A 25522-nucleotide genomic window follows, 5' to 3' on the forward strand; every position below is an offset into this window, starting at 1 on the left:
TGAAGTCAAGCATTCCGAAACACAAATGCCAGCGCTACACGTCTGAATAAATATGGAAAACGAGTTTTAAGAACTTAATGCGACTGTTGCATATTTATGCATTTCAGAATTTGGAAATATTTCGGGATACAGATAAGGATATTCCAGTATCGATACCATTGGTATATGTGCGTTTTGAAATTAATGTTCGAATATCTTGACTTTAATAACACCTCAAGAGTTTTCTAACCAGAAGTCGATATCATCCTATCCAAGACGATACATAAATAAAGACAATTAAAATGTGTTACGATTTTGTTGGAGCAGCTGTATATTATACAGATTTTGACGTTAAAAGTATCGATGACAAATCATACGAGCATTCAAAAATGTATTGCACATAGTTTAGAGTGTCATAGAACATGTCTTTTCATGTCAAATCATTAAATTAGCAGGCCACGCCACGGCCGGTATATGGAGTTGGTAACATTCCGTCTAAGAGATGGAACTATTGGCATACATTATTAATTGTCCCAAAATGCGAATTAATGGCATTACTAAGATAATTAATACGAATGTAAAAACGAAAAAGACCCACTGTCGGCCGAATTCTTGATTAATATGGATATGCAATTCTCGTAGAGGGTAATTTGCTTTACTCTATTACTCAGGGAACATGTGCATATCTGTTTTTGTATTGCATGATTGGGATTGGGAATCTTATTACCGCCAATTTAGTGCATTATGAGAACGAATGCCAAGCTTGAGCAATTATTGGGATAAACCACAAACTATAATCGTAACATTTTCTCCATTTGGAACCCCTTTTTCTTCTGTCTCATTTTGACGCATAAGTTCATGCGAAAGCATACAATGACATTCTTTACTTGAACGTTTCTTTCCCATGTGTTTTTAATACAACTTTCAACATGCTTCATTCACACATTTTCGTTCGGAAGATTAACAATCCACGCAATGCTCCCAAACACTCTTTAATGGACCTTTCAAATAAAGAGAATATTTGCTCTTCAGAAATATTTTAGAGGTTTCATTGGCGATATGTAAATACCCTTTCATTTTTATCGAAAGGACACTTATGTTTTGACTCTAAACTCTAAAAATTATTCCAGAAATAATCAGATCCCTAATATGGCAGAGGAGTTAATCTCAGAGATACCAACGTTTTAAAAGTGACGGTGTTCCAATTGGAACAGGCGCAGCAATGTCATTCACTTGGCTACAACAGATGAACTGACTTAATGTTGTTTCAGCATTTTATTACAAAATATACATAGTCTGAAAATATATTTTGCAAACACATTTATCAAATGTAAACAAATCAAGTAATGTTGGAAAACCCCATTTAACATACTAGGCGTAGTAGATACACACACACACACGCACGCACGCACGCACGCACGCACGCACGCACACACACACACACACACACACAGAGAGGCTTAATGATGTTTATTTCTATGGATGACGAGAAAGTAGAAATTGTTTTCATATCCATCATGTCGTGTGATTGTAATAGATCTACTGACAAAATAGTCCAATTTGGTCTCACATTTGTTCAGTTGATCCCTTTATCACAGCTTCACATTTGACATGATACTAAGTAAATAACTTATGTTGTGGTATTTAAAACATATCTTCACCATTACCAATAGTGTTTTTGTTGTTGTTGTTGTTTTTCCAACGAATTAAAGTGTGAAAGGCCGAACGATTACTTGGCAGCTGAATACTACAGACAAAGTATTTGTAGTTTATTTTCAACAAAAAACGAATGATTTATGGTATCTCCACAATAAGTCGTTCTATTTTGCAAAATCATTATGATAACACTTCAATTACTTACTCGGGTTTTTTGTACTATCAAATGCTCGAATATAATATCTAAACGAAATTCACAAACACTTGTTCTACTCGTTTATCATTCAGAAACAATTCAATCGTATATTATGCGCAGGGTTTTCTAACATAAGAATACGAAGTGACTGAGCACGGAGGGCAATTATAGACGCTTTCTTATCTTTACACCACTTTCAACACAGCCCAATTAAACTCTTACCAACCTCTTACCCTGCCATTTATCCCCTCCATACCCCCACCCCCCGCCCAAAACTTCGCAATCAAGTTTTCCCAAGGCAACACACGAAGAGGCTGCGGAGAGAGTCGGCAAGGCGGTTGTAGACACTCTCCTGTCTGGGCTCTTCTTTCTCTTTTCGTTCCTCTCCAAAATTCGGGTTCCATTGCAACTGCGTCTCTTCCTGTTCATACTCTGTAGATAACAGAACAGTTTGTAAATGTCAAGCAGTCACACATGCTTAATATATCGGCAAATCTCTATGCAGAAAAAAAAAATATTCCATGATTGTTTGTCCGCTACCATTGGTTGGAATTAGAAACATCATCACTGAACGAACATCTGTCTTAAATATTAATATAAACTATAAAGGATGTATGTCGATAGGTTTATTATATTTAAATTATTTGTGTTTTATCTCTAAATTTAGTGTACTTTTACCTAAAATCTCCTTCTCATCTACAGGGTCCGAATATTTGTAGTGGTGTTTCTTCTTGGTACCCTTACTGCTGGCAGATTTATTCTTCGACGATTTATCCTAAAATTATAAGGATAACACATCTGTGTTAGGTGTTATTACGGGCTGATCTGGAGTTCACGAACTATCACATTGCAGCAATCGATTCAGCAAGTTTCCAGTTAAAGCGACGATGGAACTAATAGAATAATGAACACGATTGTTTCCATGAGGGTAAAGCGATAATTACATCTTTTAATACCTTAAATTAATGGTACCAGTACGCAGTAAGGCATGTATTTGTATTATACAGACTGCTGACAAAGCAAAGACTATGCAAAATGATAACATCCGCATATTTTGAAACAATGTCATCATCTTATTGCTTTTGGATACTACTGGTTTTGTCTGCTAACCTTAAATGATACTCTCAGGGTCTTTTCAGATGTTCTGTATTGTCTGTACTGGTCGGGAGAAATACAAAATTAATCTTACCTTTGTGGGTTGGTCCTTATTTTTTTCTGAAAGAAAGACAAGTGTTTATTTTCAATTTTTCATTAGTGATAGAAGATAATAATTGCAATAGAGGTCTGCTCTATAGCCAAGAATGACCCTTTTCGAAAAATTAGAAAAATCTGTTATAAAGGCAATGATAATATACCGATTTTGTAAACTGAAAATGTTTCCATAAATCACAAAGGACAAAAACATGCAATATGCGAAACAATAACAAGATGTCAACGCGATGCAGAAAAAAAGCATTGTAATGTAACTGAATGGATAGGGCCAAACACTATGGTACATATTCTAGAAAAAGGCCAATTAATTCGCAACAGTTTCTGGAATGGGCCAATAAAATACAATTAATTTTTGACTTTTTTTTCAAAGGGTTAAAGATAACAACAATTAGGACATAAATAATATGTAGTGTTAAAAGCAATGGCATTTATAAATTTTCATAAATACCGGATATACATCCATGTGTAAATAAGGTTCAATAGTTTGCATCGTGAGCGCACGAATCCAAATTGAACGGAATGAATCACAAAGCAAGAGCAGTGAAATAACTAAATTATATACTAGTAATGACCATCTTGAGTAAATCAAATTGAATGAATTTCATTTGTATATCAAGTTCCCAAATTGTCTGTGTCCAAACCGTAGGGACAGTCAGTAACAAGAATACCTCTCAATGCAATCAATATTTTGGTCTCTTAACCTTTTATTAAAATTGCTACTTCGTTTTAGATTGCGCTTCTAGTAAAAACTAGTTATATTGCATCTGAATTAAACTTTTTCCTCCAAAACGTAAAATAGTGGTCAATCACTTGAATTGCTTTTTACTCCCATATTGGAAATAATTTGAAGGCGGTGATGGCATGTCATTAAAATTATTTCAGACTGATTGATTCCGAATACTGTCAATATTCTGAATAGAACATCCACTTTCGTAAGGCAAATTGTGACTTAGTGATGCTTTCTATGGCTTCGGGCATTGTGACAAGAGGAAAAAAGCTAATTCGATTAGCTAGGACTAGTAATCTTTCACGTAAATCATTATGAACAGAAAATTTGTAACATCCTCAATTCTCGTTGACCCACATATAAAATGCAAACACCAAATTATAATGGAGCTTTTAATCAGACATTCAATTGAATATTCGAATGGTAATTGCAATTAATTTGAAGGCGGTGAGGGTACACTTGTGCTTGTGAGATCATTTGCTTTGCATTTGTTAACAAGAGGTCAGAGAAAGTGCTTTTGGCAATAAAATAACCTGAAGTCCATTAAATTGTGTCTCTGATGTATTCGTGAGGAAACGGCTTGACTAAGCCCTTTGATGGTTTTAGCGATGAGCTTGAACTGGACTAATGTGCCGGAAATGAAAAACTCTATTTCGTTTTCACTTCTGTAATTTGATCAAAATGTAACCCCTTAACATGAAGCTACATATATAAAGTATTTGCAAATTAAGTTAAGAAGAAACGAAGGCTTTGAAGTGCGATTTGACTTTGCGTTATAACTCATGCTTTTTCCAGAAAGAGATTGAATCGTCATTATTTTTGTATCTATAGTCTTTAAGAAGATTATCGGTTATGATATTAGCTGCGTAACAATGTTTTGACAAAATATATCATTATTTTTTCTGCGACGGCACAAAGTGATCCTTTATGCTGGATAACTTGGTCAATAAGTAACACGATCATTTTAAATTAGGTTAGATTGTCTTAACAACCACTGAGCTGTACCTGTCTCTATTTGGGAAAACCTCTCAATGGCAATTCAATTTCATGAAGGATGACCGTTGCGTGCAAAAAACCGGGAATTCAGTCCTTAAAACACAAATTTTCCTTTAATTTAAAAAAAAACATATTTCTGGATTTAATCAAGGAGACAAACCATTGACATAGTTTCATATGTTATCATCTTCTATTTCCAGATGAATAACAAAACTGGAAAATGGATGAAATTCCCTAAGAGATATTGTAAGTGATGTGTCTCAGGTTATGGCCTAATTACGTTTCCTTTCGCAACTTGAAAACTCCTTATGTATCCAAATGACCCCAGAATTACCTAGCCGAAATTTATCCAACTGTACTTTTGCAGTTTGACCCAGATTTGGTGAAATTACTCAAATTCGCTCGCACCACAGAGCCAATTTGAATGGCGTCGTCATAGATCGTGAGTTATGGACAAAGTAAATTAACATTTTAGTTTGCATGAAACTCGTGAACACCTGCAAATTATTAGATAAACACGGATAGTAATGCGTACTGCAATGACTTTTAAATCAAGTGTTCTGCGTCTTGAAATGTTTATGCAATAATATATCTAAACCAAAGTACAATCACTGAGCCACAGAGATCGAACTCCGATAGACAAAAGCTCACACGGAATAAAGACTGGGATTCGAAAGTAAATGGGAACAAAGTAGAAACATCGGTCACATAACGAAATTCACATCGGAGATTCGGCTATACTGCTATTTTACCCAAGTTTCACAGTATTATGTACAATTCATAATAAAAAAATTAATGATAAATGAAATCTGATTTTCTTTTCTGTAGATAGCTTTAGATATGTAATTTATTGTATCAGATTACATTTAAACAAGAATAGATTGCTGAATTAAAATGTTGAATGATTGCTAACTCGGCCGTGTCAAATCTCAAACACGGCTAGCGCGTCTGCACTGTAGGGGTGCTGCTGGTTTCAAGTGCGATATGCCATCGATTCAATATGAAACCAAATTAAGTTTAAGAAGTTTTATATTTCAGTTTCTTACAAAACTAAAACATGGAAAGTTAATTCATCATGACATATCGTGGTATATAAACTGTTTAAAGAGTGTTTGCACATTTGTGTTGATGCTGTTACTTCAAGATGATCACATTTCAGACGCGATATGTAAAAGATTCCAAACTGCTTATGCAAATTGCAACGTACATAATTTTAACAAAATGGACAACAACGGCTATGAATATTATGTCCTTTGAAGAATATTACTGCACCTTGAGCGAGCTTTGTCAGTATGGCTTTATGACGCTTTTGACCTGGCATCTGAGAGACACACCCTCAAGTAATAACTTCATTAACACCAGAAGATCATAAAATCTACTTTTGCCAAGTTTGTGATTGAATTGAAAAAAAACACTACCAAATCTTATCGTTACCTTTTCTCCGTTTGGAACCATTTTTTGAATCGCCCTTCAGTTGACGTTTATATTCGGCTCTCGCTTTTTCGATCACATCCTGTTGATAAGTACAAATAAAAGAAAAAAATCAAAACAAAAAAATGTCATACATTATCTCTGCATTTACTATTTAATTTCTTCAAAGATTCTGCCATGCATGTTTAATTGTCCGTTCATCAAACAATAGTGTTTACAGAATCGTCTTATGATAATTAGCTTTGTCACGGAATATTCGTTAAGTTTAAAATTTGATTATAATAGTTTTCTTTTAATGTCATTTAACGCAGCAATTATAGTATTTTTTACTTGCATCTATTGATTTTTTTCTGGACAAAATAGAATATAAGAGCAAAGAATCCCCCAACTAACTTCAAACAATACACCCATATGACACACCAACCTTCTACTTGCTCAAGCGTTCATAATCGTCTAATTTAACGATCGCTGTACCTGAATAAACTTGTCCACCATTTCTTGCTGCTCAAACGGTTTCCCATTATCATGTACCACCTCCTTTCCATCCTGGTACGTGGCCCTTTTATCCGTCTGACGTCGTGAGTATGTACACTTGACGTTATCTGCGACACTGACGCCAGTCTCCGGACCGCTCAGCACTTTCTCTGTCTCCACTACCATCTGTAAAGGTATCACTAGTGTTAGGGTTATGGTAAGGACTAGGGTTAGTTGTTCCATCCAAGTAAACAGTAACGAAAATGAGACATAACGTATCTTTGCAATATATGGGTATGTTGTAACAACTAACGGTATTGACGGTGCAACAGGTATCTGATTTATTCTACTTTGTTTAGAATAACGCAAAATTAGTCAGTGACTTCTACAGTTCTACACTTCATGGGTAACTAATGGCGATATGTTAACCAAATTTACTTAAACGCTTCTTTCCAATGTGTACTATACATTTTTATTAATCATCACTGTGTCTGTAACTAAAACATAAAGTGTTAGTCATAAATATAACTGGGCATGATCGTTTTTACTGTTTTACATAATAAAACAATGTACACTTAAGGGATAAGCACAATAGCCTAAACTATTCAAGGTTCTGTCTATTCTATTTATAAATACACAATAATCAAGGCCAAGCAAACACCAAAACAATTAGACACAATTCTACGAGACAACATAAATTAAGAGATTGAATTCTTAAGTGAAATTACTAGAATCCAAGACAAGTAGTTTTTATGAACTTTTGATAAAAAAAGTATTCTTCAAAAATGTATCAGAAGTTACATTTGAGATCTGTAAATACCGCTTGTTTTTAATCGAAATGACTAATATGGGTTGTAAGACAGTGTTAATATCAACAAACAATGAGAATACTGCTTATATGGCTATGTGGTATACTTCACAGCTATCAACATTGTTTTTAAAGTGACCGTGATTTACTTGCGCGAGTCCTGTATTTTTATTTGAAAGTCACATGAAATGCAAACGTATCTGTGAAAGCTGAAGTTGAATTATAAATCGTAAATCTTTCTCAGATTTTCCTTTAACTATTCCATGACATGTATCTTTTTCTTGGAGACAGGTTTTACTTAATGGCCATGGAATGTTGTCTCTTAAACGACAATAAATAATGTGAGGATCGGATGGTAATGAATTTTCCGACTTGTCCATAGCACAATGCCGTTAACAAGGTGACTGCTTTCCTTTGGGTCTCTGGTCTCCATAAGGTTTCATGAAAATCACATTACGCTCTTCCATTGGTTATTACAAGGAATTGTTACAGTTCTTTTGCAAATGAAATTTCCCATCAATCACAGATGCAGATTAACATCAAGAAATATTTAGCTATTTTCGAGAAGAATGGTTCGAATGGTTGGCCTACGTACTTGAATTTTATGCATTGTAAATTGCATGGCAAGAAACTTGTCTACAGTAAGATCCATCACAATCATGGGCATGAAAAGTCCTTTCGAATGCGACTCTAGACTTAAAGCATCGAAGCGTTATGAGTTATTTGACCTCTTCCAATCACTGTAGTGTTGACAATATTCCGGTGTTCCGGATTGCATAGTGGTTAAACCACTATCTTTTCACTAAGGTCAGCGAGTCGAACAATTGGATTTTCTCCGTGTTCTCAAGTCTCTCCCACCACACTCTCGATCAAAATCTCGCCAACGTGATAGACTAGCATAAGCTTAAGTTACGTTATTCACAATTGTTATCCCATTTGAGTTTAACTTTTAAAATGATAAGGGATCGTTTCCTTTTGTATTACTAGTATCAATTGTATTATGTCCGTTGAGGAAATTTGGGTCGACTCGAGACTGTCCGACAAATTCTTTCAAAGCTAAAATTATTACAGTTATTAATCTTATATGCAAATAATTAAATATTTCAGGCGACGTAAACTTGCTATATTAGGCATTATTCTTACAATGGATAAATTTGCAATGACCCATAACAAACAAAAACGTTGTTTTTTTCGGATTCCTGACCTTCCCTATTTTCCCACCCCACATAATTACTTTTCTTTTTATGCATCATTTTTTCTTATCGTTATTTAATTGGTAAAGTCTTAAGGTAGTATCTAGATTCGGAAAGGCAGCTTTAATTGCACTTATTATAGAGCGCTCTAGTAAGTGTTTATTCCAGACCAAATGGTGCTGTTATCAAGTGAGACAATAAAAGACAGACACATACTTATTTTCAGAAAAGAAAATCCCGACCAGTGTACAGAGTGAAATCGGATTTCTCTTTTTAAATATGGCCTAAGGAATGAGTTGAAATATTGGGTGACCTGTGCATATAGTTCTCACATGATTATTTTCTGTTAGAAAGTACAAATTGCAGACTGATTTACACATAATTAGAAATATATTCATCAAATAAGATAATTCATAGTAACTGATGCTAACCATACACAATACATGTTTCACAGGTACGTGGTCCAGTTATATCTTATTAGCAATGTATGAATGCATTCCTATTAATTTATACCTCACGATCCCGAAATTACCACACGCACTCTCCTATTAACAATACGGTGCTTTTCTTTCGATTCCTGAATTAACAAAGGGCGTATGTTCCTTCACAGTTTTATTAGCGCTGAAAGGCGTACTGTTTTATAGATTCAGAAATCCTAGAACCAGAGGAGTTTTATGTAAACATTTCTTATCTGGTATTTTTTCGAGTTCCCTGCATCTGATAGAGATGTTTCTTGATCTTGTTTACTTTTGCTATTCCGAATGTAAATGTTGTGGAGAACCTTTGTGATCTCCCTCCTGTCGATTTGGCCTTTCTACTAGAAATTTAGGATGTACTGTAAACTTTTCACTTCTTGTTTTGTAATGATCAGACGTTTCTTTCGGTCTATAATTTTTATAATATTCCTGAAACAAATATTTCTCATTTTTGCCGCATTGAAAAGATAAAGCTAGTTTATGAACAAATTGTTTTAACACACTTGAATTAAATTGTCTTAAAAGACAACGCAAAGCTATTGTAAAACATTTCAATTGCTTTAAGTCCAATAAATAAAAAGAACAAACCTTTTAATAAATCTTATAAAAAAATCAAAGCTTAATCCAAAACTGTTTGTTTTAGTCCAACACTTGGAATGTTGCCTCAACTATATACACTCCAAAAGGCAAACGATGCTCACACCGACTGTTATCAAAGTATACAGCGAGACAAAATCAACTCATTTATTCCATAGAACTCCCGCGTACTGGAACACTAGATATTTCAATAAAATCCCAGCACCTTGTTTTTTTCTGTTTCCTTATCCATACTAGCTGAGCAGTGTCGCGATGCATTATGCGAAACAGCATGGCGATCTTTAATCGATATCCAACACCCCATCCTGTCAGCAGAAGTATGACAGCCTCTATAGACTTGTACGTTTACACTTATTCCTTTTTTTGTCGAATACAAATAAAAAGAAAGTAAAACTGCATTCTTATTTTCCGTATTTAACTTTTTAAGCATAGCCTAGATAATATCATTCGTTCTATGTTGGCAATATTTTCTTTTTCATACTGTTTTCAAATTGAATTATTACTACTTAATTTTATGTAACATCACGAAACAGCACCTAACATAATTGTGTATCAGTAACCTGGTTGCCTATTATTATTGCAATGTTACTACCGTTCTAATAGCCTGTTTCCGTTTGCAAAGGAATGGAATTTAAGTGATAGTGTGACAGTTTTCAAAAATAATTGGGGTCGTGTTTGATTCCCCTTCTATGATTCATGATATTTTCAGATCGAAATATTCTGCCACTTTGGCTCCGTAATAAACATATACAATTGGAATATCAAACAACAAATGAGTCTACAAAAATGTCGAAAAGGGGTGGACATGTTGAACTATTTATAGAATTATTTCGCTGCACCAAGATGTATAGAACTTTGATAAGCTACTCACTGATTATCTTAAGGTCATTTTTCACATTTCGATGATATAATTAGTTGGTAATATTATTGGATAAATATTGACCAATTAATTAACATTTGGCCATACCAAAATATTAACCTGTTTTATACAACTGGATGTTGAGGAATATGCGTTAAGTTTGGTTATAACAGAACAGAACAGAACAGAACAGAATTTTATTTAGACTTATGCTCATGCATCTCGTCATACACAAAGTATACAAATAATTATTACATACAATTTAACAATACAGTGGTCAACAATCAAAATCTGGAACGATGTCAAAGCAATATGGAGAATGTTCATTTGAAAAAAACATTTAGAAAACATAATTACTATATTAAACAATATAAACAACATAAACTTTAAGTCACTGCAAAAATATTTTAATTATACACGGTCATTAATTAAAAGAGTCCTTCTGTTATTAGCCTGCAATAAATATTTGCACAAATTCACAATAATTGTCTTATTTTGGTTGTTAATTAGTTCAATAAACTTGAACATATTTGGACGACAATAATAGTACCTTTTCAAAAATTGGTTGCGTATATCATTATAACAACTACACTTAATGACAAAGTGGAATTCATCCTCTAGTTCATGTAAGTCACACAATGTACAAAAACGTTCATTTCTATGAGTTCTATTAGGACCATATCTTTTAGTTTCAATAAACAGATTATGAGATGACATCCGTAATCTAGTTAAGCATTTCCTATTAGTTTTGTTAAACAACATATTTAAATAATCGGCCATTCCAAATTCATTGTGCAGGTGGCTGAACACAGGAATTAGTTTAGAGCTTGTGTTGATATCTCCCCTCCACTTATGTAAAAACACGTCAATAAGACGTTGCTTAAAAAGACATATAAAGGTGTTTGGTTCGTATTTTTCGGGATGGAGCCACACATCTAAAAACCCATTTTCCTCAAGTACGTTCTTGATTTTGTTAGCCCAGGAATTATACCCATTAAGACACAGTTGAACTGATTCCCGATAAAGAGAATTAAGTATAATATTTTTTGAATCTTTGGCCTTAAACCAATATTTTATAATTTGAACATATCTATTAATATATAACGGGTATCGTCCTAACTCCCCATATACTGCTGCTGTACAACTACTTTGTTTAACCCCCAAAATAGACTTACAAAATTTGAGATGGATGCGTTCCACCTCTTTGGACTTAGATAAACCCCATACTGGGCAACCATATGAAAGGATGGAGCCAACAAAAGAATCAAACAGTTGTAATGAGATTTTCGGGGGAACATCGTACTTATTTATATTCTTTAATAATATATGCATGGCTTTTAGTGCCTTTCCGACTACAAATTGGTTATTTAGGACGAACGATCCCGTATAGTTTAAAACCACGCCGAGATAATTAAAATTGTCGACTATTTCAAGGGGTTCATTATTATAATACCAACGTTCGTTGTGTCGCACGGAACCTCTATTACGGAATACAACTACCTTAGTTTTATCGGTATTTACCTCCAATCCCCATATTTTGCAATATTCGCACAGACGATTCAAACTACTTTGTAAATCTTCCACGGAATTTCCTAAAATGACCATATCATCCGCAAACAGAAGTAGCATGATGCATATTTCATATATATCAATACCACAGTCACTACCCTGTTGCAAAAATAGCTCTAAATCTTCCAAAAATAGAGAAAAAAGTATTGGAGAATTATTTTGGCCTTGTCGTAGACCAATAGATATATCAAAGAAATCGGAAAATGAATTACAGTGTTTTACACACGACTTAACTACTGAATACATTGCCTTGAAAATTTTTAGTATTTTCCCGTCCAATCCCATACGGAAAAGTTTAACCCATAGCGCATTCCTATACACGGAATCAAAGGCCTTTTTCAGATCGATAAAGGCACACGGTAAGCGCAATTTTTTAAACAATGCTAATTCAATAAGATTATGTAAGACAAAAATGGCATCCTCTGTACTACTTCCCTTTCTAAATCCAAATTGGGCGTCGGACAAAATATTATTCGTATCAAACCAAGTTTCAACTCGTTTAGTGAGTACGCTTGTAAATATTTTCCCTAAATTACTAACCAGAGTTATGCCCCTATAATTATTAGTATCATTAATGTCCCCCTTTTTATGTATCGGAACGATGAATCCTGATGCCCATGATGCAGGGAAATAATCTCCATCTAGAACAGTGTTAAATAAATCGGTTAAATGTCCAACTAATATGTCTAAAGTTTCAATGAAAAATTCATTTATCATATTATCGCTAGGACACGCAGCCTTATTTCTTTTTAGACATTTGACAGCACTCCGAACCTCGTCGTGAGTTATAACAGCATTGAGAGATTCGTACGTAGGATCGTTGATATTAAAATCCGAATTGTTCGCAAAATCATCAATCTCATCTATTTGTGCCGACTTTATATCGTTAAATAAACCAGCGAAATAGTCTTTAAAATTCTCAATATCTATGTCGCAAGCGGGATTACTCGTCTTTGCCCTAAATTTACTCCAAAACTCCTTAGGTTGTTTATTGCGTAAATCATATAATTCTTGCGCCTTACGCGTAGTGTAAGCTCGCTTAGTTTTGCAAATAAGCGTTTTATATATCCGCTTTTTATCGCATAATATATTTCTATTAACATCCGATTTATTCACATTAAAATTTGTAAGGGCATCAACATATGCCATTTTAGCAAGATAGCAGTCGTGATTAAACCATTCGTTGTCGAATTTTTTCTCACCATTGCGATTTCCCGAGCATTGTTTACCAAAATACGGTTTCGCTGTGTTTAAAACGAGTGACGAAAATTCATCAATTAATCTATCTATTTCATAGGGCAGCGGATTACGTGATATATTGAAAATAGAATTTATGTTATTCAAATTCGCGATTAAATCCCTGCGAAAATAGTTTTTATTTTCATCACGCCATTTATATTGTACATAACTTGAACCGCTAGAATGACTTCGCGACGGATTAATTTTATTGTGAATCAAAATATCGAATAAAAGCGGTGCATGGTCACTAAACTGATTAAAGTGACCCACACTGAAATTCCTGAGTAATTTATAATCAATATCCCTTGCTAAAAGGTAATCAATAGTACTGCATGTATTACGGCAGAAATATGTATACGCCAAATTGCTATTATCAATGCCTAATCTCCCATTCATTATGCGCATATTGGTAGCCTTACAAAAGTCAAGCAGACGAATGCCACGCCCATTGCATATTTTATCTTGTGAGGCCCGTCCACTACCTTCATCATTTAAATAATCATCAGGGTCTAAATCCCGTATAATATTATCATGTAAAATGTAATCTGGTCTATCCCCTGCTCTACAATTAAAGTCCCCGGCTATTAATATTTTACCTAAGGATTCAAAATAAAATATGTCATCACTTAATACATCGAATAAATTTGTATCAATAATATTATTAATTGGTGAGTCATCAGACCAAAAATATAATCCACATAAATATATATCATTTTTAAGCTTAAAGAAATTCTTATCAATTTTCAACCAAATGATACTATCATAATGGTTGCGAACAACTGTTATACCGCCACAAATTTCATTTTTAACATAAACTACAATACCACCAGAGTTTCTTTTGGCATTTTTATGTTTGTATTTTCGAAAATAATTAAAACACTTATATCCATCAATGTTTATATTTGAAGAAGAATTAGTCCATGTTTCAGAAAGAATAACTATACCGTTTCCATCAATGATATTTAAAAAGTCTTCGTTTGATAATTTGTTTTCAGTGAGTCCATTGCAGTTCCACACAACTATTTTCAGTTCATTCTCCGACCATTCCTAGTTACTTTTACACGGCTTTCCGTCGATATATAAGGTGTCATATACCAGCCAGGCCCGTTTCCCAGCTTCCTTTGCAGCCTTCATTTTAGGGACTAGCGCTCTTCGTTTCGCGGTGATTTCCGGTGGAAATTGTTCGCTGACAAATAGTTTCGTTTTCTTGAGGTGATGCCCCTGTTTTCGAACCATTTCGCGATCTTTGAAGTCAGCAAACTTGCAGATGATGTTACGATGGCGGTTATCGCCCTCAGTACGTGTACCAGTGCGATGTGCCCTTTCAATTTTCATATTGTTAGCTATCTCCTTAGCTATTTTTAACTTTTCAGTCATGAACTTACGGACTTCAACCTCTGAATCAGCGGGTGTTTCTCTTGGTGACTCTTCTATTCCACCGAATATGAGATTATTTCTCATACTTTGTGACTTAAGGTATACCAATTCTTCATGCATTTTCATATTTTGTTGCTCTAATTGTTCAACATTTGATGCTATTTCAGCCTGACGAAAGTCAATCTGTTCAACCTTTTCATCAGTTTTTGCGAGCTTTTCGTCAAATCGATTATTTGCATCGTGCACTAAGGTCCATAATTTCTTGAGATCCTTATCAAAACTATTTGCTTTCTCTTCTAGTACAGTTAATGTTTCTAATCTGGCTTCTACGTTATTCATTTGGACTTGGAGTTTCTCTAATACATTCAGCACAGTTGCAATATCAGCATTAGCTACATCAGGTGTAACTTTACTCGCCATAGCTCCAGGTAAGTGTATAGGCTCAGAAGTATCAAAATTATCACAATCAGACTCATTAAATACTGAAGAATCGTCAAAAAGAACAGAGTTTGTCTGATTTAAAATTTCACTTACTAATGGTTGACCCTCTGTTTCATCGGCCGGGCCTCCAATTCTGTATGATTTACTAATGTTTACTATCTCCTCGTCCGTACTACTGCCCTTTTTACGTTTATTGGCCCTGCTTCTACTAGATTTTCCCATCACTCGCACGAACGTTCACCAATGCACATAATTCCACATAAATATCCATAAATTCTATCGAAACACACTCTAAATATCCAGAAAACTTGATAAAATTTGTCACCGAAAATTTAACACGTCCATCTTTGTCACGTGACTATATAACACTACAGCGAATTGTATACAACTGGTTAGTCCTTTATATTTGGTTTAGTCAAAGTTAGACAAATTGATTGGTCAATTATTATTATTATTATTATTATTATTATTATTATTATTATTATTATTATTATTATTATTATTATTATTAAAATTAAAGTACGTAGAAATGGTAATATTTGAACCTTCGACGAATTTTCCAATGTGACTAGTAGTCCGTAAGGTGAATTCAGTCAACGAATAAACACTACATGTATATTGAGCTCCCTTTTCAGATAAGATAAATCTTGAATGTATACAAACAAATATGAAATGAACATTCAGTATCTTTAGCCAAAGTAAAGTAAAATCTAAGAATACCTTTAGAAAACAATCAAGGATCATAACATATTTGAGGCATCACGTCGGTAGATTCCTCTTATTCTAAGCATATTTGTGTATGTTTTTTTCGAATATCGTGTAACTTGAAATAGAAGGTATTCAAATACAACTTAAAACGATTAGTTTCTGACTTTATAGCAATATTGCACAAGGCGTGGGCAAATGGCAAACGATTTCAAGTTGATACGCTCCGATATCAATATCGTTAGCGTACAATGTTTTATTTAAAACGCATGTCTCCTACATCAGGGATTGTCGGCGCAAAAATCACCACTTATGATTGCTTTGATAGTGCTTCAACATCATCGGATTGTCTTTTAAGTGTAAATATAAACATTGAACACATTTAAATGAGCCAATTACCTTAAATTTGAATCCTTTATGATTACTTGAAATGAAAATAACACATACTTACTACAATTTTGCCATTGAGAAACATAATGTTTTTTTGTACGTTCAACGAGGTCGCTGAGGGTTTAAAGCTGATATTCGAAAATTTACATGGCATCTTATCTCATTCAGTGCGGTAAAGAGTCCTATATGCTCGTAATGAGACAAGTTATTGGTAAGTTATAATCCTTGGTAATGCGATATCGTCCCATCGATCATATGGTATTGCGACTTTTATTACCCTTGGTTTCTAGGGTTTTGTATTTCAGATTAATACATTTTACGTGTAATACATAGAGCGTATGCTATATTCCTTGAACTATCATTTACTATACATTTGTTCCTTTGTATGAGTAATTCCAATATTTAAACTTTCGAATTTTAGAAACTTTAGACTTTTCGAATCAAAGTGTCATAATCAATTGCGTAAATTTCAATTAATTAAATCATAATATTTATATTGGTTAGACAACTTGATAGTGAATTATTGAAGGTCATTAATATATTAACTAGTTTTGTTTGAATGACAACAATATTTTTGTGAGTGCATTTCATGCTTCTACTTTAATCTGAAACATAAATAATTGAAAAACAACAAAGTTTCAATCCGCTAACTAGATTTAACATAATCCATAGTATGTAATAAAGATGTATTACTACGACTTACACGCATTTTGCATTCTTTTAAGCAAACGGAAGTAATAAATACAATGCACATACTAAGCAGTTATCCGAATATAGTTCTGAACTTAGTTGAAAGTGTTTATAGTAACCATTACATAAATTCGTAAACATGTACTTTAAAACAAACTTATAAAAGCACTCGGTTAAGAACAGTTATGAACATATATTGAATAACAATAATGTATGTAACATGTAAGAATTGTGAAGAAACCATTGCATTCCAACAAAATAATTTATAATATTCAATGGAATTAATTTGGCAAGGCATCTTTGATCTAACAACAGCATATGTATGTGAATTCCGGGCATCGAGGCATTCGTTAAGAACATATAGGCGAACAAAGGCGTTTGAAAAAGGAATGGTGTTTTGGTTGACACCTAACAAACAGCTATTTATAATAATTTATCTTTATATCTTTTTTCTTATATTTAGGCCAAATAACGTGGACAATTCGGTAAACATTTATCTCAATTTTTCCCTTGCCTACCATGAACGGAGACACAATGAACTATTGTAAATGGCATTTTCCCGGAACTGTTTCTATTTTTCAATCTATTTTCAGTCAAATAAAAAGGCTTATCTCCTTAGTCAGCACCATGAGCTTGGGGATACGAATTAATGCGCACAGAAAACACACCCTCTGACGTTCCATGCGCTTAGTCTGCTTCAACTATAATTCATATGGCGAATCTCCCTTTCCAGTACCACGTGCCTCAATATCAGGCTTAGGTTTGATTAATTTAGAAGAAAAGATGCTTGTCATGGTCTTGTTGTCTCCATATGTAAACGAAAATTTGTCGTCTATAAGATAGCAGTTAAATTATTTTTTTTATTTTTTCAATCATTGTCATATTAAAGCTGTACTCTCACAGATTGAACGTTTGAACAATTTTTTTTTTTTGTCTTGGAACGAGCAAATTTTTGCGTAAATATCTGTTAACCAGTGATAAAAGACTGCTGACAAAAGATCAAATCGCAGCTTTTCATATTTCCGCCCCAAAATTGATGTTTTATGCGTTTTTCTTAAACCGCTAGTAACGGTTTAAGCCATAAAACACTTAATTTGGAATGGAAATATGAAACGCTGTGAACTGATATTTTGTCAGCAGTTTTTCATCACTGGTTAGCAGATATTTACGCAAAAATTTGCTAATTCCAAGACAAAAAAATAAAAAAAGTTGGAAAAAAGGTCAATCTGTGAGAGTGCAGCTTTGAAGACAGAATGCAAAACGTTTTGTTCTACGTACCGGTAGAACTATAAAAATCAAAATATTGATTTACTTGTGCCTCTTGTCTTGTAAAACGGAACTTTTGAAATTTACGATGATATGAGACTGTGGAATGAAAGACATTTCAAATTAAAATCGTTTCTTGGAAAAAATGATTTGTACATATCACCGGAATAAATAATAACTATGCAAAATTAAAAAGCAAAAATACAACAATTTGTTTACAATAATTAAAACAACAATGTTCGCTGCTCGACTAAAATATGTTAACTCTCTGATTGATTCGAAAAATAAGTTTTAAAGGTGCTGTACTTAAACTTTGTTTGCTTTAATAAAGTGTTAACCTTAAAGCTCAGTTTCATTCACAGGATCCGAATACTGGTAGCGGTGTATCTTCTTATCTTTACTCTTGTTAGCTCTTATCTTCGACGATTTATTCTGAAAATATACGGATAACATTATTGTTTTGCTAGGAGCTTTTATAGACTGGTTCGGAATATCAAAGTATTACACTTACTTTCGTCGATTTGAGAACGCAATTTAAAATGTTGAGTAGTCAGTGGTACTCCCATGCGACGTTAACGATCACTGAATCCTGTAATGTGTTGTACTGATGTTATCAATGCCTAGAAAAGCATGCAATGGTATTGATGAGCAAGCGTTTCTCAAATGGCTAGTGAAACATTTTTCTAATAACACTACACTATTTTTTATAGGAGGGCCAATGAGAACGCTACACTTTCTGGAAGGTGCCAATGAGAGCATTACACATTTGGAAAACGTCATGAAAACGCTTCGTTTTCTTAAAAGGACCGGTTCTAACGCAGCCTGGAAAGGGACGATGAAAAAAGAACAGTTTTTAAATAGACGCTAAATTGCTTTGAAAGGACCAATACGGTAAGAACGCTATATTTTCATGACATGACGGTGGGAACACTATTTTTTCTTGAAAGGTTCAATACGAACGTTCCATTTTGAATATGACGCTGGAAACTCTCGATCACCAGGAAAGGACCGATGAGAATGTTACATTTTCTTGAAAGGGCTGATGAGAACCTAACACTATCTGGACAAAATTATTGGGAATGATAAGTTTCTGGAAAGGATTTAAAAATGTTTCATAAATGTAACAAAATACGATGAAAATCAAATAGGTATATTATTTCCTAATTGAAATTCGAAAAATACAACTTTTATGACGTTTTATAATGAAATAGAATAGAAACATGTCTCGAATTTAATAGAACAGCCATATTATGTATTTTATAACAAGTAATATAAAATATATGTTTTCTTTGTATATGGCTTTTATGACGGTTTCTAAGAGGGTCGGTACTAATTGCATACACTATTGATTAACTTGAAGCTTTCTTGTTAAGATCATTTCACCATTTTCGTAGAATGCAATTTGTTCAATAATACATAATGAACAGAACGTGATCTCTTACATTGAGGATGAGTCTCCAAACAATCTTATTACGACAAGTTTTAGTACAAAACAATTACAAACGCAAAGTTTGACAAATACTGAAAATAAACCACAAAATATATTCGTTACCCTTTCTCCGTTCCTTTTCAGCGTCGGCCTTCTGTTGACGTAGATACCCAGCGCTTGCATTTTCAATGATATACTGTTAAAACATACAAATAGAATACATGGCATGATAGCCACCTTCAAACAAACATCGCAATATAGCCGCTTTCAGATAAATGGTCAAGCATAATGATTAATAAGTGAAAAAGCTAATTTATACAAATTTGAGCATTAATGGTCGTGTGAATGGCTGTGAACATACCACGTGAGAAAATGTCATACATTACGTCGTAAATTCCGCTGAGATTTTTATTACACCAAATAATGTTATAAAGAATGCTTTTTTTACTCTTGAAAAGAGTGTACCACAAAACTAAATAAAACATGAAATTTTCAAACTTTTAATTTTTTGGCTTCCTTACCCAGTTTTGGCCTGTGAACGGCCCTTAATTAATTGGCCCACCTGAACAACGTTGTTCACTAATTCTTGCTGATAAAAACACTCTCGGCTTTCCTGAACCATCTCCTTTCCGTACTGAAACGAAGCCTTTTCTAATTTACGTAGCGAGTACGTACACTGAACGTTATATAAGGATATGAATTGAAGTTATTCTTCAAACCGCTTAGTTGTTTGTTCGTCTCCCATGTCATCTGTAAATTATATCTAGTAGAATAGAAACAAGACAGTGTTTGTACTTCAAAATATAGGTCAGAGAATGTGTTTAGAACAAACAGTATTGTATATATATTTATTTGCCTCTTTTTCCCATTTCCGTCTCTGTTAAATCATGAAGTCGAGGTAAATCGAAAAAAGGAGTGTGTATATTGCTGATCGCCGTTGTATATTAATGTACATTTATGTTGGTCCCCAAATCCATTTATTACACACCCAGCCGCTAGAGATTGTAATTGGAACATTTTTGTTCTTTCTGTGGACTGTTTATATCACAATTTATTCTGCAACTGGGAGATTATTCCGGATACAAGTTATTTTACTCAACCTGGCATCCGGATTGAAGCAGTTTTTGAAAGGCCATCTTGATATAACCGATATATTTATCAATATTTACACATAAACTTTCATCCCTTCCATTATCGGCCTATTGGCCTTTCCGCCATTGCAAATATTTCCCAAGGAACGCAACATCTTCGGATATGTTCGGGTCGCGAACCATTGTGTATTAATGGAAAAGGCGTACTTTTGTTGTATTGTGTCAGCAGGCCACGAACATTTTTAATCAACATGTTTACTTTATGATTTGTTAAATGTGTTGTTGTCATTTGCGTTTTAATTGTACGTGGTTTCCTTTAGGGACTGTTATCGACCGTAGCAATATATGTTAAAACCGGTCTGGTCATTCTTGTCAAAGCATGAGTGAGATCTATTTATTGTAAGGCTGATTGGTGTCATTTTCGGGGATATGAACGCAGCTGAGCTTGATCAAGTACGCGCGGAATCCTTCAGACTTTACTTAATTGACGAGCCCAACTGCGTTCATACCCCAATACCCCAATAAAATTATCAATTCATGCCTTAAATATAGAACTTCTTTTTGAAGAAGTTAAATTCTTATCAAAACTTCGAATTAACTGTAAGAAATAACTACATAAAGAACCATTTACGAATTGCAATATTTTTCAGCTCAATACTTAGGGCTACGGTATCCGATTAGAATGTCTCAGTTACTGGAAAGGCCCGGTTAATAGAAACCAACTTTAAGAAGAAGTTAAAAGGTAAAAAGAAAGTTTGATTTTTGATAGTTCGATCATATCGTAACAAAGAAGTATATCTAATGATTATCATCTTCCTTTCGTTTTAAATACTGTTCGCAATGTTTTGACTCCCAGTCCGTTGACCATGTTTACCTTTTGGTTCCTGACACGGGATGTCTTATCCTTTATTCCGGTTAGGCATCAACTACCACCGATTGTTTTCGCCTTACAAAAATAATTGTATTTTTATCATTTTTGTACTAAAATAACATTCTTAAGGACACTTCAAACGAATCTTAGAATCAACTTAATATGGCATTTATGCCTTTGATTCAGTAAGATACCTCACAATAGAACTGATCTCAATTGTTTGGAAAACTGCCGAAAACTTTATCTTTTGTCAGCAGTCTTATAATAAGTGTTTCCACTCATTTACAAGTCAGTGAGTGTGCAGCTTTTACAACTGTCAGTGCGTATGTAATGCCGTTTCTAATGCGTCAATGGACTGTGAATATCGGAGCGTTATATATTTTGACTATCATACCTGTAAGCATTAAGCAATATCATGTTGTTTGCAATCATCCGGAGACAACTATCCCTTTTGCTTAGGCCTCTGGTATATATTGGATTTCATGAAATATTCTATCACGCGATTCCATGCATTTCAACAAGAAATATTTTACGGTTCTTTTCCGAATGACATTTCACTCATCAATCACAGTTAAGGATTAACATCAAGAAATCAGGCCAAAATGTCTGTCCTTTTGTTCGAGAAGCTGCGGGTCGACTCGCGAACATACTTAAGTTATTTATCACTATCAAGCTCAAATGCTGTGGAGTCGTGGAGTCTGATACATTTTAGGAGAGTTTGATAGGAACTTTTTTTTTTAAATATTTGGCAAATTTAGAAATGAAATTAATATGAACGTTTTATATAAGTTTATTTTGCTCAAATATTGCCATTTGCAAGAATATGATGCAGAAAAATATGCATAGGATAAATCATGTATCTGTATTGTAAATTTGACAAATAAATTCATTTTAAAATTCATTTGATTGCAATAAATGGTGTTCAATTAATATGTGAGCAAACTAACATAGCAATGTTCAGATTCGCATATGAGTCTTAATTACCAAAGCATGATTTCATACCTAGGTTTCAAAATTAAGAAAACCACAACATCCTGTTTGAACAACTACCTGCTTCTTTATTTCTGATTTGTTCTATGTTAATACTCTTAAAGATATCCGAGAATGGGTAATCAGAGCAGAATTCAAAACTGTTCGTTTTATTCCAAAGCACTGAAGATGATTCTTTATCATGACGCATTGGAATATTGCTGATACTGATGATAGTCCGAATGACAAATGATGTACAATCAAAGTATAGAGCGAGACGATTTCAATTAAGATATTTTATAAAAAAAAAAACGACCGCAATCTATGAAGCATGCAATTGTAGATGATATATCTCATTTACAATACAAATCCCTGCTCCTTATACTTCCTGTTTCCTCATCAATAGGAACTACGCTGCGTTTTCGATGCGATGTGCAATATGATATGGCGATCTTCAATCGATAAACAGCACCACATCGCTAGTTGTCATTTATAGCATGTCTCCACAGACAGATGTGCACTTTAGTTGGCACTCATAGCATGTCTCCACAGACAGATGTGCACTTTAGTTGTCCCTCATAGCATGCCTCCACAGACATATGTGTCCTTATGTTACTGTTTCTACTTTGTTGTATTTGTTGCATGGTGGTTAATCAATATCTCAAAAATAGAATCTATTTTTATTAATATTTTTTTTATTAAAGCTGCGCTCTAACAGAAAATTGATTTGACAAATATATATTTTTTAATTGGAATTAGATATTTTTTGCATAAATGTCTCGAAACTAGTAATACAAGACTGCTGACCAAATATCATATCGCAGTTATCATATTAACGTTCGAAATTGTATGTATTATTATAGCTAAATGCGTTACAAACGCTTTAAGCAAAACGAAATAATCGACAGATTTCTAAGCTATTTAGATCTGTTCTATTGTCTTAATCATCATATTTCTGAATTGAAGTCATGTATACCAAGTTAATTCTTAGACAAAAACTAAACATATCAAGTCTGTCAATTTGTAAGAGTGCAGCTAGCACGCAAGAATTGACTTTGTTTTAAACATTTAAGGTTTCGATTTCATACCATGACATAACAAGATTTGTAAAAGTAGTACGGTCTTAATCATAATTCATAATTATATGTGAATTGGTTGAGGTAACCATAAGACATTCAGAAGGTATGAAAGTATAATTTGTATTAACAGTTAAAATAGTTTAAAAGAGGTAAACATAGGGAGAATAAGAAGAATCGCTTAATATACGATTTGCTTAAAAGCGGCTTAAGCGGAACCTTAGTTAATCATTAACTATATTGACATGTAAAAATCAAATAAAACTACTGCTTCAATCCTTGTTTAAGAGCCTTCATAGATCTAGAGTTATAACATAGTTTCTGTCCAGAATGACAATCAAAACGAACAAGGCCTCCTAGTGGTTGAGTGCTCGCTTCGGGTACTGAAGGTGTCCGGGTTCTTATATCAACCAATTTATACTAAAATACGTAATAATAGTTGGCACTAGTTGCTCCCTTGCTTGGCGCTCAGCTTTAAGACGCTTTAATTGAGATAAATGGCGAGACAAGTATAAGGTTATGCTTAAATTATCCCCAATAAACTCATGTTTCACTAAACTTTCCTAGGCAGTAATTCGATCATTTATTGATAAAGCTAGTTTGATGCATGTGGGGTCTGTTTTCAATGTCTGTACGTTTTGTCTCTCTCGTTCAGTGTATTTTGGACCCTTACCGTGTGTCTATAATAATCGCTTGGCGCAATCTGAATAATAAAGCGAATGATTGAATAATATAACAAAATATTTTTACATATTAGGCCAGATCATTATTATAACACTTTATTAATTTATTCGGATTTAGGTAAAATCAAATTCATGTAGATAATCAAGACAGCAAACAGTTGTTCTATATATATTAAGTAATCATTTATGACAATAAATCGAAAACAAAGAAAGTAGTTCCACGATGAAAATTGGTTAGAAATAACTTAAAATAAACGATTGGGAATATCCGTACAATATAGGGGCTACACTGAATAAGCCAGCATTGTGTTTAAAATGTCAAACAATCGTTGTCGAGATACATATTCTGCCGTTCAGAAAGAAATGTAAAGCGCATGATAGAAATCGGGTTTTCTTTATTGATTGGAGCTTAACAGCGTTCCACCATTCAAACATTTGCTCGGAGGCAGCGGTCAAGCAAATAAACGGAGTAACCAAGGCGGTTGTAACGCTATATGTCAAAGCTACTCCTAACATCTTGCTATTTACTCATTTTCGGAATCAACTCTCTTGCTTCATTAACGGGCTTACCTATATCATCAGACGAGGTTGCTTTAGACGGAGGGCAAATGCAGACCTTTACCTTCAATCCTCTTTTTTAATCAGCCTCAAAGCTTACTCACCTATTACCCCGCCCTCTCCTCGTCCATCCCAAACTCCGCTAAAAGGTTTGCTGTCCTAATTAAATTTATTAATATACACCTTTATATTTCCCAGTTTTGCTAATACTTTTAATTTGATATTTAATTTCTGTTTTTTATTTACTCTAGGTTAAGATGAGGTATAATACTAAAAGTATTCAAAGTTATTTTAATGTTTTAAATGCATTTTAAACCATTGATTTAATGGCCTTTTACCTTATTTCAAGTACAGAGTCCGAATATTTGTAACGGTGTTTCATCTTACTGTTACTGCTGTCACTTGTTTTATCCGAGGATTCTTTTCGAGGTGTTACTACGGACTGATCCGGAATTGAAAGAATATTTCATTAAGAGTATCGATTCAGCAATGTTCCAGCTAAAAGCAACAATGAATTAATATAATAATTAGCAAGATTGTTCCCATGCGCGGATAGCGATGATG

General features: G+C 33.8%; 2 protein-coding genes across 2 annotated transcripts in view; both read right to left on the reverse strand.

Annotated features, from left to right (window-relative positions):
- Positions 1-9275, reverse strand: part of LOC128229682 (uncharacterized) — a 54766-nt gene extending 45491 nt beyond the window's left edge. Inside the window, exon 1 of the mRNA XM_052941468.1 lies at positions 9186-9275. The gene's annotated coding sequence lies outside the window, so the exon portion shown is untranslated. The remainder of the gene's footprint in view (positions 1-9185) is intronic.
- Positions 1285-9948, reverse strand: LOC128229683 (uncharacterized). Its single transcript, XM_052941469.1, has 6 exons — positions 9737-9948; positions 6672-6857; positions 6201-6279; positions 3021-3046; positions 2510-2606; positions 1285-2263 (listed from the first exon to the last, which is right to left on the reverse strand). The coding sequence occupies exons 2-6, from the start codon at positions 6855-6857 to the stop codon at positions 2115-2117; spliced, it is 537 nt and encodes a 178-aa protein (XP_052797429.1). The 5' UTR covers positions 9737-9948; the 3' UTR covers positions 1285-2114.
- Positions 9949-25522: the final 15574 nt, after the last annotated feature.

The sequence above is a fragment of the Mya arenaria genome, chromosome 4 (assembly GCF_026914265.1).
Source record: "Mya arenaria isolate MELC-2E11 chromosome 4, ASM2691426v1".
NCBI classification, from domain to species: Eukaryota; Metazoa; Mollusca; class Bivalvia; order Myida; family Myidae; genus Mya; species Mya arenaria.

What these genes read in the sequence shown, in the direction of transcription:
- LOC128229683 (XM_052941469.1), bottom strand. Translation starts at nt 6,857, where the DNA reads ATGGTAGTGGAGACAGAGAAAGTGCTGAGCGGTCCGGAGACTGGCGTC. An exon ending in TGGTTCCAAACGGAGAAAAG is followed by an intron (nt 3,047 to 6,200) that starts GTAACGATAAGA and finishes TCTTTCTTTCAG; the next exon opens with AAAAAAATAAGGACCAACCC. An exon ending in AGATGAGAAGGAGATTTTAG is followed by an intron (nt 2,264 to 2,509) that starts GTAAAAGTACAC and finishes TGTTATCTACAG; the next exon opens with AGTATGAACAGGAAGAGACG.